General features: G+C 47.2%; 1 protein-coding gene across 2 annotated transcripts in view; it reads left to right on the top strand.

The window, feature by feature from the left end:
• LOC146854033 (alpha-N-acetylgalactosamine-specific lectin-like) overlaps window positions 1-13,659 on the top strand; it is a 233,026-nt gene that overhangs the window by 39,368 nt on the left and 179,999 nt on the right. For both annotated transcript variants that reach the window (XM_085650482.1, XM_085650483.1), the window contains exon 2: window positions 5,414-5,461. In XM_085650482.1, the coding sequence (XP_085506608.1) occupies window positions 5,419-5,461 (43 nt within the window). In that variant the 5' untranslated portion in view covers window positions 5,414-5,418. The remainder of the gene's footprint in view (window positions 1-5,413; window positions 5,462-13,659) is intronic.

Here is a 13,659-nt window from a genome sequence, read left to right as displayed (position 1 = left end):
TATCCCTCACTGTACACTTATGTGATAATAATGGAATGGAACATCTTTATCTCGGCGGGCCCTCAAATGTTCCATACTCTGACACCTTAACTCCCTGGTGGTACTACCAACATAGATCTGGTCACAATCACTTGATCTGCATCTGTCCGCAGCTGCGTAAGCTGCTTGTGCAACTACTAAAGAGAAGCATCAATGGCAGAGGCATCTGTATGTGCAGGGATTCTATTATAGAGTGACTTAACCCCAGCAACCCGTACTTAAACAGTAAATTCATTTCATTCTTGGCAATGGCCCTTAGCAAGAAGCCATGGGTTGCTTAAACTCCATAAAATGGGTCCTGGTTGTATTCATGGTGAAAAGAAGACCCCAGTGGTGTGGCCTATTTGCACAAACTTAATGACTAGCCAGTGGTCGCTCAATTTTGAAAAACCTGGCCCAGTTTGCATCTACTGCAGAAAAAGTCCACAGCGTCCCAGCTCATTTTGCACAAACACTACTCCAGTATCTTGAACTTGGCCCAGGATCTCCTGAACTCCTAAAAGCTAATGATCATGATGATTGGCGGCCACGCAGTGACTGCCCATGAAGGCACCTTGTTAATTCACTTTAACCCATTTTGGACAGTTTTTTATATGTAAATGTTTTAATGTTTGAGGAAGGGCATTATATCTCGCCAGTTCTTAACTATTAAATATTTTAAGATGTTCTGTGGCAGGAAGTATGTGAAGATCAGGGTTGAATGATTCTTGTCGTTTTCCCAGGATTGTTTCCTTTTAATGTTTGCCTATTTTGCACCAATATGGGACCAGTTTTAATTCATTAACTTGATCTAGAAATGTATATCAGCAAGAAACAAGCTGAATGAACTCTTACAGTTTTGGGATACACATTTTTATGATGTTTATAAATTGTAATGAATTATAGTTTTAATCAGTGAAATAGTTATGTTTTTAACTAACTTCAAAAATGAACTTGAACTTGGTCACAACCACAGATAATCACATAAATTACATACTTGGTAAGACAGTTTATATAGTTGTCTTATTTTGTGATCCTGATTGTTCTTATATTTAAAAAAGGTGATTTTATTTATGCCCAATTTACAAGCAGTGCAAGTTGTACTAGTGAAACACAATGGTTGATCTGGCATCCTGGTTCTCCAGTTGAAGGGGCCATGTAGCTTACAATCTCATTGTTCAATCAATGATCCCTCTGTTGACTTTCAACCCACAGGCAAAAGTCAATGTCCATCTAAAGACCACAAGTGTTTCCAAGTAGTCACCCTATGGGAATCTTCTTCTTGGACAGCCAGCAGATACCCTCCCACATCCTTTAGTCAATCCAGTTCCAAAAACACTAGTCATTCAATCAATGAATCAATCAATCATTTGTAGAGCGTACTACATACCCGCGAGGGTTTCAAGGCGCTGGGGGGGCGCTACTGGTCGAACAACCAGGTCTTGAGTAGCCTCCTGAAGGTCAGCAGGTCTTGGGTCTGTCGTAGGCTCAGTGAGAGGGTGTTCCAGGTCTTGGCGGTGAGGTGGGAGAAGGATCTTCCGCCGGTGGTTGTTCTACGGATGCGAGGGGCGGTGGCGAGTGTGAGGTCGGCAGAGTGGAGCTGGTGGCTGGGGATGTAGAAGGAGAGTCATCCATTGAGGTAGACTGGGCCGGTCTTGTGGAGTGCTTTTTGTGCGTGGAGGCGGAGTTTGAAGGATATACTCTTGTTGACGGGGAGCCAGTGCAGGTTTCTCAGGTGGGGGGTGATGTGGCTGTGGCATGGTACGTCGAGAATCAGTCATGCAGAGGTGTTATGGATGCGTTGCAGATGTTTGAATGGCTTGGTCGGAGCTCCCGGGTAGAGGGCGGTTCCGTAGTTGAGTCTGCTTCTGAAGAGGGCCTGGGTGACTGTTCTTCTTGTGTCTGTCGGGATCCACCTGTAGATCTTGCGGAGCATGCGAAGGGTGTTGGAGCAGGAGGAGGAGACGGCATTGATTTGCTTGGTAATAGAGAGCATTGAGTCGAGGATGATTCCCAGGTTGCGTGCTTGGTCGGTGGGTGTCTGGGGTGCCCCCAGTGCTGTCGGCCACCAGGAGTCATCCAAGGCTGAAGGGTTGGAGCCGAGGATGAGGACCTCCGTCTTGTCCGTGTTCAGCTTCAGTCGGCTGATCCTCATCCAGTCCGCGATGGCCTTCATTCCATTGTGAAGGTTGGATTAGGCGGTGATGTGGTCCTTGGTGAGGGAGAGGATCAGTTGAGTGTCATGGGCGTAGGAGATTATGTTGAGGTCGTGCTGTCTGGCGACGTGTGCGAGCGGGGCAATGTAGATGTTGAACAGTGTCAGGCTGAGGGAAGATCCCTGGGGTACGCCGCAGATGATCTCGGAGGCTTCGGAATGGGGGAGGTGGACGCTCTGGGTTCTGCCGGAGAGGAAGGAGATGGTCCATTTCAGAGCCTTGTCTCGGATCCCTACGGCGTGGAGGCGTGCGCATAGTGTGCAGTGGCAGACGGTTTCAAATGCGGCGGAGAGGTCCAGGAGGATGAGAGCCGCGTTCTCATCGTTGTCCAGCAGGGTCCTGATGTCATCGGTGGCGGCGATGTGGCCAGTCTCGGTGCTGTGGTTGCTGCGGAACCCTGACTGGGAAGGGTCCAGGATTCTGTTTTCTTCAAGGTATCGGGTTAGCTGTCTGTTGACGATCTTCTCGATGACTTTGGCTGGGAACGGAAGTAGAGAGATGGGCCGGAAGTTCTTGATGTATCTAGGGTCCACTTTGATTTTTTTGAATAGGGCATTGATCTCGGCGTGTTTCCAGCTCTCTGGGAAGGTCACGGTCTCGAGGGAGAGGTTGATGACATTGCGCAGGTGGGGTATGATGGAGCTGCTGGCTTTGTTGAAGATGTGGTGAGGGAGTGGGTCTGACGGGGAGCCGGAGTGGATTGTGCTCATGATCTTGATGGTGTCATCGAGGCTCACAATGGCCCAGGCTAGCAGAGGGTCATGGTCGATGGTGTGCAGAGATTCTGTTGTGTTGATGTCTGTTGGGGCTGTCTGGGTGTTGAAGCTGTTGTGGATGTCTGCTATCTTGCGGTGGAAAAAAGTGGTGAGGGAGTCGGACAGGGCTTGCGACGGCGGGATCTTGTTGGTGTTGGAGCTGGGGTTGGAAAGTTCCTTCACGATGTTGAAGAGCTCCTTGCTATTGTGTGCGTTGTTGTCAAGGAGGTCTTTGAAGGAGGTCCTCTTGGCAGTCCTGATGAGGTGATGGTGGTTGCGGATGGCGTCCTTGTGGGCTGCGTGGCTGTCCGGAGTCTGCTCACTGTGCCATTTCTTCTTCAGTTTCCGGCAGGCTCGCTTGGAGGCTAGGAGTTCTGGGGTGAACCAGCTTGCCCTCTTGCTAGTGTCACTGTGGGAGGGTTTCTTCAGTGGGGCGAGGGTGTCGTCGCAGTCGTCGATCCAGCATCTGAGGCTGTGGGCAGCGTCGTCGGTATTGGAGGGTTCGGTGGGTGGGCTGAGAGCGAGGTTTGCATGTAGTTGGTCTTCGGTGATTTTGCTCCAGCAGGGGCGAGGGATCTGTTGGGTGCGGTGGTGGGTGGTGGGTTTCTGGAAGGTGAAGTGGATGCAGCAGTGGTTGGTCCAGTGGAGTTTGGTGGTGTGGCTGAAGGATACGTGGGAGCTTGAGGAGAAGACGGGGTCGAGCGTGTGGCCGGTGGAGTCGAGTTGCTTCAGTCTGAGGTTGGCGAGGTTATTGATCAGGGTGGTGGAGTTGCTGTCGTTGTTGTTCTCAAGGTGAAAGTTCAGGTCTCCGAGGAGGACGTAGTCGATGGAGGTCAGGGCGTGCATGCTAATGAAGTCGGTGATGGTGTCGCTGAACTGGGGTCGGGGTCCGGGGGGTCTCTAGATGAGGGTGCCTCTGAGAGTGGAGTTGGGGTCTGGGTGGATCTGGAAATGCATGTGTTCGGCGGTGCTGAGAGTGTCATCGTGCTGGTCGAGACCCTGATGCTGTTCTTGTGGACGATGGCGATTCCTCCTCCAACTTCGTTGGGGCGGTCTCTGCGGGTGATCTTGTAGCCGTCTGGGATGGCAATGGCGATGTCGGGTGCGGAGGAGTTGTTCATCCAGGTCTCTGTCAGGAAGGCGACGTCCGGGGATGAAGTGTCGAGCAGGTCCCAGAGCTCGACGGCATGTTTGCGTGCGGCGCGGGTGTTCAGTAGGATGCATCAGAGGTGATTGTGGACTTTCTTGGCAGGAGGTTCAGCGGCTCTGAGACTGGTGTAGTTGCAGTTCCGGCAAGTGAAGGGACCCTGTGTGCGTTTCAGGGCGGCTTTGAAGCAGGTGTGGGTCCGTCCAGGGTTGAGAGCGTGGAGTATACTGGCATCGTAGTGGCGGCGGTTGTCGTGGCGGGTGCGGGGACCAGGAGTTCTGGTGCTGGGCGCAGTCGGGGCACGGACGGGCGCAGACGGGCTTGCCATCGGCGCGCCGGCGGCGTGCCCGCTGCACAGCCGCGCAGAGGCCACCATATATGAGGAGGTGGGAGGGAGGAGCAGCTGGGAGGCGGGAGGCAGAGGCAGAGAATGGGCAGTGAGGGGGGTGGGGCCGCAGGGGATGCAGCGGCGGGAACGGGAGCGGCAAGGGCCCTGAAGGCAACCGGGCTCAAATCAGGGGGCAACGAGGGGGAGCAGAAGGCAAAAGAGGGCAGAGAATGAAGGGGCAATGAGTGGAACAGACGGCAAAGAAAAAGGGGCAAAGAAAAGAATGCAGGCACAGGGGGGAGACAGACAACCGCGGTCACAGACACCAGAATACAGTAAGGGGGTACAGGGAAAGACAGCGACAGTGATACAAACCTAAGGCCTACCACTGGCCACCAGGGATGAAGCACAGGTGTTAGCCTGCAGGTGGAGGAGGGCCTCAACTTTTTCAGCAGCGGCAGCTGGGGCAGGGTCAGAACACACAGGCGGAGCTGTGTGGTGGGGGAGCGACATACCTAACAAGGTCAAGGGTCGCTCCCCCACCACACCTATCCCTTCCTAGGAAAGTGTTTCCTCCTACCCATCTTTCAATTCCTGTCTACGTCAACTTCTAAGCTACCTAAGGAGATTGGGTTCCCTGCTAGTTCCTCATTCAGTAAGCTTTAGTCACTTGAAAAGATAAATAAACCCATCCTTTCAGGCTCTTGGCCACTCCTTAATACCCCAAAATCTAGCTTCCTTCGGGTTGTCTATGTCTTCCTAACTTCTTAGGCAGGAATCTGCTTGAGTTGAGATTTCGCTCTAGAAATATAGCAGCCTAAGCCTGCTTTGTAGGTTTTTCCTTTGTTAAGGTGTGGTGAATGCTGACTAAAATATATTTAACTACTGTATGAACCTTCCTCAGCCCATCACAAGGAAATCACTAAAAAAAACTAATTGTTTTTTTCAGAAATCATGAAGATATTCGGCATTCTGCTTCTCTTCTCGATCATAGAAGGTTTGTGATTCATGTTCTGTGTAAAATGAAGTGTTAATGGTTACATTGTCCTATAGGTAACACATTAACTGTCTACCCATGTAACTATTGTATTCATTCAATACCCTAATTCAGGATCACATTTCCAAATTGTATTCGGCCTGAAGGGACTTTGAGTACATTTGGTTTTAATTCTGGAATGACACAATCGTGGGAAGTGAAATGCTTTCATGTTCATGTTTTCCCAGAAGGATTCTATGTAGGAAAGATGAGGGATTGGGGCATTAAACATTTTGATTGAGAGATCTTGCAAACATCAAAATAGTAATGTAATATATGCCTGTGATTTAGAGCATATTAGCACAGACATTCAAACTGAGTAAATAAAATATTCACTAACATTGCTGCACATCCTGTTCGCCGCAGTCATGGTCTTCTATCCTCCAGCGAGGGCCCCAGACAACTCCACTAATCAATCCTGGAGATGTTCTCATGATGTTAGCCAGCATGTGAGAAGCACCAGGATTGGGTGGAGTGTGCTCTGTCAGAGCTCCTAATGGCACTGACTGGAGACCTGTGCTTCCTCTCAACCCAGCTGTATAAGACAGCTGGGTTAGAGAGGTTTCAAGTGCACATGTCAGGCAGACCATCACAAGACACCTACCCAAAGTGGTATGTGCAGTTTAAACTAAAGTGCCCAGCCCACCACTCCTCCCTGCTGCTGCCAATCAGAGGCAATGACCCTGCCCCATCTCTCAGCTCGGGACGCGGTTTGGTGATAAATAAAATGGTAATAAATTAACTTTATACCATTTGTTTCTATTCCTTGAGCATTTCTTGGGACTATTTCAATTAGTGGGGCAACTCTCCCCTTCCTGCTTATCAGGCATTTTCACCCGTAAAACCTAACAGGTTTTACTCGCTGAAATTTTCATGGGGAAAATAGAGAGGCATATGGTAAATACCACAAAACACATAAGTCCACAGTAGTTTGCAAAGGGATCAGAAAAGAATGGGCCACTTTCATTGAAGGCCAAAAAAGTGTGGCTTCCAAAAGGGAGACAACAGGTACAGTGGCATAGCAATTGCAATATGTGCCCTAATGCAAGCATGGAAAGTGGACTCCTGTCTCCTGCTTTATTAGTAGAAAACTGGTATACTTTGAGTCCAGGGGCCATCCTACCCCCAGAGCTAATGTGCCAATGCACTGGCTGCACTATTGATAGTTATAATGAAGAGGAAGAGAGACTCTATAATTGAAGAGGCTTGGGAGAGAAGAGTGCAGATTGAAGCATAGGTACTTGAAGTAGGTGCCTGGGGGGGCTGTAGGACCCATAAAATTAACCATGCTGAAGTACATAAGGTGGATGAGCAATACAGATGCCTTTAAATATTGTTTTTACCTTGTTACATTCGCTGTGAATTTAGTGTCAAATGTCGGGCTATGACTTCTGATAATTCAATGATAGGTCAGAAACTAGTGTTTATTTCTCTGACTGCAAAGTCAGAGAATTTTCTAAAAGTGGCCTAAGTGACTATCTTGCTGGAATCCAGGAAGTGAAAGTAAAGTCTGTAAGAGATCTGTTTTTTTGTAACATGCAAGAACATTCAAATGCCTATTATAAATTATACACATATTTCAAAAGACACCAGGAATTAGGAAAGCATAAATAAAGCATATTTTTTGTAATTCCAAAGTGCGATGGTAACAAAAATATTAATAGGATCAAGACATTACAATATTAAATGTTCACTGAAACCTGATTTTCACAAATATATATAGTTTTACCTGTGTGAAAATTAAGTGGGAATTAATGAAAAATGTGCTGTTTGTAAGTGACAATGCATTGCCACACCAGGGCTATATTATGTATACGGCACACTTTCCATATTCGCGCCATGGCAAACCTTTCCAAAGGTATGCCAGGTGCAAACAGGGAAGGGACACCATATTGTAAAGAATGCACTTCACCAAGAGCAGGTGCAAACTCACACTGTTCTGAGGGCAGGCATTAAAGTGAAATATGGAGCTGTTGCTTTAATGCCTACATATCCTTCCAAAACATCAGACCCAAATACCTCAATGAAAGAGTTTCCTTCCACATACCCAAAAGGAACCTCTGCTCCGCCGACCTCACCTTGGCAGAGATCCCACGCATCAGCAGAATCAGAGCAGGTGGATGAGCCTTCTCCTACATCGCAGCAAGGACCTGGAACGAGCTCCCAGTGAGCATCAGACGCTCCCGCACTCTGCACACGTTCAGGAAAAGTCTGAAGACCTGGCTCATTGACTCATCTGGAGCTGCACCACTATCCTCTCACCCCCCCCCCCGCCTTGAGACCCTCACAGGTGAGTAGCGCGCTTTATAAATTGAATTTTATACTGTCAACCAAACATTTAGGGGCCGATTCCGATCCGGGTCGGAAGGGCACCGAACGCGATCCGGACGGAAAAACTACAAGCTGTACTCGTGTTTTCCAGCCGACTCGTACAGCTCTACGAGCAAGCAAGTACGATGTGAGCTACATGAAATTCACCGACCGAGTTGTTTCCAGGTCTGAACCGCTCCGTACGTCTCGGTCATAAGCTAACCGTGGCGTGCAATGGTGCGATTCACGACCGAGCCAGTATGATGCACGCGTCGGACAGCCTGTGTCCGGCTCGCAAATCGTCTGGGTGGTTGCCTTTGGGGGTCCGTGTCGGACCCCCTGTCACCCGCAGCCCTCGACTCGGGCACAGGGGGAGACCCATGGGTCTCCCCAACACAGGCATGTACGGTGGGGATGGCACCGACGCGTACCCACTGTAGGGGGCGCACTTGTCCGCGAAGTACCCATTCAGTCAATGGGAGCCCATGTACGGTTCGTACGCCCGGCTCCCATTGACTTCTATGGGAGTCCGACCGAACCGAGTCCGGCAGCATACGGCCGCATCGTACTTGCTCGGTCGGACTGCTGGACTCCGGCTCGGTCGGAAAACACTCCAGAACCGGCTCGGTCGGAGTGCTTTCCGACCAGGATCGGAATCGGCCCCTTAGCCGGATAGCTTTACAGTTGAAAAACGAAACGTAAATATCCCTCACCCCAAAGCCAATTGTTCAAACAGTAATGTACAATGCTTTATATAGATTTACATTTAAACAATTAAAAGTATGGTAAAATCCTTAAAAAAATGATTACTTAGAGCAGAAAGATGACCAAAATCTTTGTGTAGAGAAGGTTTAATAGTACAAGAAGTATGTTTTATATACTTTAAATTTAAATACTTTGTACATCACTGATAAAGTGTCTGGTTAACCAGTACTTTAGAAAACTTGTATAAATAATTACATGAAATGTGTATTGGTGCATAGAAGAAACATAACTTTCTCAAAGTTTTATGGGTTCACACATTTATATTATCTAACACCCATGAGGCCACCAACATAATATTACTAGTAGATAATTCAATATGTTCCAACAAGCAAACAAACATTGTTATATCAGTTATCAAACTGAAATGAGCAAACATTCAGACCCCTTGCATGAAAATATAAGTGCACCCTTATGGATGTTGCATCACTGCAGATGGCAATTTGCATCAGATTCTGCTAAAGTAATGGACTTGATCAACATGAAGTGCTGCCGCCTTAATATAATTGTTTGAACTTTGTTATGATGTGTTGAGTATTAAGTTCGAGGTGATAAGTCATGTGTAGATCTAAAGATAAGCAATTGTGTCAAATCTAGTAAGCTCTTCAGTTCAGAAATAAATCCCATCATTATAAATGAAGCACTATTATTAACTAATCCACTCAGTATCAGTCCATATGATGGTCAGTGATAGATATCGTAAAAATAAATTACATCCAGGATTCTACAGGCCCCTACCACACAGCAAACACTACAGTGTATCAGTTTGCAATTAGAAAAAGAGCAAACAAACTACAGCTTCATCAAACGGATAGCAAGAAGAAAATTGTTTTTCCTAAAGGACACTGCTGTACAGCAAAAGTTTGTAAAACAAGACTGTAATCAGGACTGACTATAATACCTGGATCAGGACTGACTATAAAGATGAGACCAATAAACAATATCTTGTAATTCTTACAAGACTGACTGTAGCCCAGTATGCACCATCTTTAAGTATGTCAATGAAGGTACATGGTCTCAGTAGGTCAGGCAGTTTAGCAGTTTATCTTTAGCTGCTGACATCAAGATCTGCGGGCACCACAGAGTAGGCCCATCAGCTTTTTGTTGGGGGTGATCCAATTGATGTAGGCATCTGGGATACTTGCAAAGGTGGCTACTGTACGTTTAAATTTGTATTTTAACTTGTGAAGACAATGGAAGCGCTTTTATTAACAGAGTGATGTCATATTACGGAGGTCGTATATTATATTATACATATGGTTTTTAATTTTGCATGTATTGCATTGGTTTTAAGTAACTTTGCAAATAAATAAACTGCTAAAACTGCTAAAAAAAACAGTCTGTCAGGCTATAGTTTGTAAGTTAGTCCAAAGCTTGCCAGAGTGTAGGATATTCACAAAACTGGGTCATATTTGCTGGGGAACTTTAAAAAAAGGTTGAGAGAGAGGTGCATGAACTAATACCCTGAAACTGCACGAAGCTTATGTGGCTTTATAATGAGAAGTCTGAATTCCTCTCAAGTCATGCAAGATACTGAAACATACATTTAATACATTGTGCATTTACTTTCATAGGTTCCTGCAGTATACTTGAATGACTGCTTGCAATACAAAGTAAACAATAACTATATTTGTTAGCACCAATGATTCACAGCATCACGTGCATTTCCATGGTTTCTATTGTAGTGAAGATCGTTATCTATATATGTACAATGCTAAGTTAGCACAACCGCGTTACTCGACTTTGCTTCACATGAGAACTGTCTGTTGTTCACATCCAAAACAGTGAGCAGCGACCTTGGTCTGTACGCAGTGTAAAGAAACAGTCTGGGTCGCTAGACGGTGCATGTTGTTGGGTTCAGGTTGATCTGTCCACTATTTTAGCCATAACACGCACGCAGCTGCAAATGCCTGAAAGTCGGTTGCTTTTAATATTGCAGTGTTACATGTTTTCATTACATTCGGAAGAAGAGCTTTCCCAGGAGCAGAGCCTAGCTGATCCTGTGATGTGATCTCACTGAGCTGATCTTTACGGTATGGGGTTCCCCATTCAAGCCTTACTAGTCTAATAATAATACTATCAGTTTGCTAGAGAAAGGAAGGTGGCTTAGATCCACTGTCATTTTAGTATGATTACTCCTTTCATTTTCCATGGTATTGTAACTATGCTGATGGTTTTGATTTTAATCGTTTGTCTGCTTATGTTAGCCAAACTACTGCATCTTAGGACACGAGGTTTATAAAATAAACTCTTTAAACTTTACTGTGTCTCTGTTTATTCTGTTGTTTGCTGATATGAGAATAATTACGAAAAGGTATTTCTGATTCCCACCATTCCTGAGATATACACTAAGTCGCTTGTTCTAGGTTGTCTATACATTGGGACCGCCGAGCTAAACCTCGGATAACGAATGGGACACTGATGCTGGTCGGATAAGGGGTTCTGGGTTCTGAGGTGAGTTTTTTGGTACACCACAATTCACTGAGGGCCTGGGTTCCTGCGCATAGTTCTGTGCATAAGCAGAATCCCTGCAACATGGCGCACCTAACGCTTGGTCTATTGATTTGAAACGCCTTAGTAGTGCTTATATTAGTCCACGACACCCTCACTCTGGTTTCCGGTTGACGGGAGTGACGGTTTAACCTACCTGTGTTTCGACTAATAGGTTCCTTCAAGCTTGATCATTAAAAAGGTTATTTTTTCTGAACCCCAGTGCTACTGTTGATATCGTTGATACTCCTTAGTGTGTCCTAATGGCGGTTGACATAGCCGCGCATAGTCGTGCACCTCTGCGCCGTCATTTGACGACGTATGGGGTGCCAGATGATGGGATGGATGTAATTTTTGTGGTCAGCGCTGATGCGTCATACCCGTATGAGTTGTTTTACTCATGGGTGACTTTTCCGGTGGTAGATGACGATGATATGTTTCACACCTATACAGCCACACAGCCTCCTGCGGTCTATACCCCATATAGGACACAAGAAATTCCAATCTCTGCCTGGCAGCATACTATTTGGTTTAATGGCACCCTTCCCCATGCGGTTGCACCGGCGAGAATGGGCCCGTTGTCTATTGCAGGGGCCACATGGCCGGTGCTGGCCGGCTTTACGCCTCATCCCCACTATCTTACGGTGGCGGTGGATGAGTTGCACGTACTACACACAGCTCTGGTCACAGTACATAGGGCTTTGGTGCAGTACGTGTCACGCAACGTGCAGGTGGGGGCACCTGCTGTTGCGGGACAACCTACGGACCACCACGCGGTAGTGATTAGTCCTGTTATGGTTAATTTGGTGGTCGGCAAGCGCCCCCAAAATAAGGATGAGTTTCCTTATTGGCTTGCTGAGAAATTTGACCAACTGGAAGCGGATTTTCCAAATACCACTCCTGTGGAGAAACACAGGATCGTCACCATTACTTTGCCTAAAGACCGGTCCCGGATATGGCCGATTGTGACAACTGGGGTAAGGTCTTTGCCGCGACCTATTCCAAGTGCTATGGCACTCCGTCTATGTCTGTGCTACCATCCGTCATCAAAATGGTTCAGGAGAATCATACTGCGGAGGCTGCTATTGAATTTGGAATGAGGCTTGTCGACAGCTTCGATGTGGTATGCTCCATGGTGATGGGCAACCTCAAAGGAGATGCCATGCATGCAGTTCCAAGTTGCAAATATGATGGACCTCGTGGATGACGCCGACAAGCCCAAAGAGTTCGCTAAAGTAATTGCGAAGTCATATTGGACCGTGGGTCGTAGTGCCTTGGGTGTGAAACCGACTGTGATCATTCCTGATATAGTACAGCAAACTAAGGTGAGCTCGTCTACAAAAGACGAAAGCCCCAACTTTCCAAATCAAAGTTGTAGAGCTAAGAAACAGGGGAAACAGCAACAGAAACAGGGGTCAGGTCCTGCCTCACCGGTACAGTCGTCTACCGAACGCACATATGATCTGCGCGATCGATCTCGTATTAAGTCACCTGATAGATTTCAGGTTTCTGAACAACGCTCTCCTCGTTCTTCACAGGAAACATCGGCTTCACAATCCGGTGGCAGAGACCGTGGGAAAGGAAGGGGTGCCCAAAGTCGTGAGCAGCCCCGCCAGTCGGACGGCAAAGGCAAGCAGGACGAATCTGCGCGTCAACGACCCCCGTTTCAGAAGAAGAAAGTTGCTGCGCTGACAGCGAGGTATGCCTCAGATGGTACGGACGCAGCTTCAGAACCTGACATGGCCACTAACGCTGCTAGACAGCGCGGCGGAAGTTACAGTAGTGCGACAAGCACTGCGTCCATATCTGGTGGCGACAGCAACTGATATATTCGTGAATATTGAAACTGCTGATACTCGGGTATCTCCCCCTGATAGACTGTATAATATAGTCATTCAAATTTAAGGTGACATACAACGTACAATTCAAGGGTTTTTTTGGGATAATCTGACCACTTCCTATGATATTCTGTTGGCGGAGGCAGATTGGTCCCCGGCTTTCGTTTTAGATGCTCCTAGAGGGGAGGAGGTAATCCTCCCGTCCTTTGCGCACACAGTGCCAAAGGTCCAAGCTAAAAAGTACGCCGAGGAATGGACTCAAGTGCTCGCACCTGCGTTATATCGGAATCAGGTTGGCTGGGATAAATTGTCTCCCGGCCATGAGATTCCGTTGCGGACTACACCCCAACCACAACCCCAATATCCCATGCGTCGCGAAGCTAGACCTCACGTCGCGTCGATCCTTGAACAATTGGAATATCAAGGAGTAATCGAAACATGTGTGTCACCTATGAATAATCCTTTGTTCACTGTGACGAAGCCTGATGGGTCGTACCACCTAGTTTTGGATTACCGGCACCTAAACTCACATTGCCGGACATGCGCTGTACAAAACACCCACAGTTCGGCTCTCATTGATAGCTTCCTGAGAAAAAGGTTTAAAACCACACTTAACATTTCCAATGGCTTTTACAGCCATAACCTGTCCTCTCTTAGTAGTGAGTGGACGGCGTTCACCTCGGGTGGCAAACAAAAACAATTCAAAAGATTACCTATGGGCTATAAGAACAGCCCTGGAGTCTTTGCCGCTCGCGTGGT

This window comes from Triturus cristatus, chromosome 4_1, assembly GCF_964204655.1.
Source record: "Triturus cristatus chromosome 4_1, aTriCri1.1, whole genome shotgun sequence".
Classification (NCBI taxonomy): domain Eukaryota; kingdom Metazoa; phylum Chordata; class Amphibia; order Caudata; family Salamandridae; genus Triturus; species Triturus cristatus.
The sequence above is the reverse complement of the archived record's forward strand: the minus strand, read 5'-3'. Positions and strand labels throughout refer to the sequence as shown.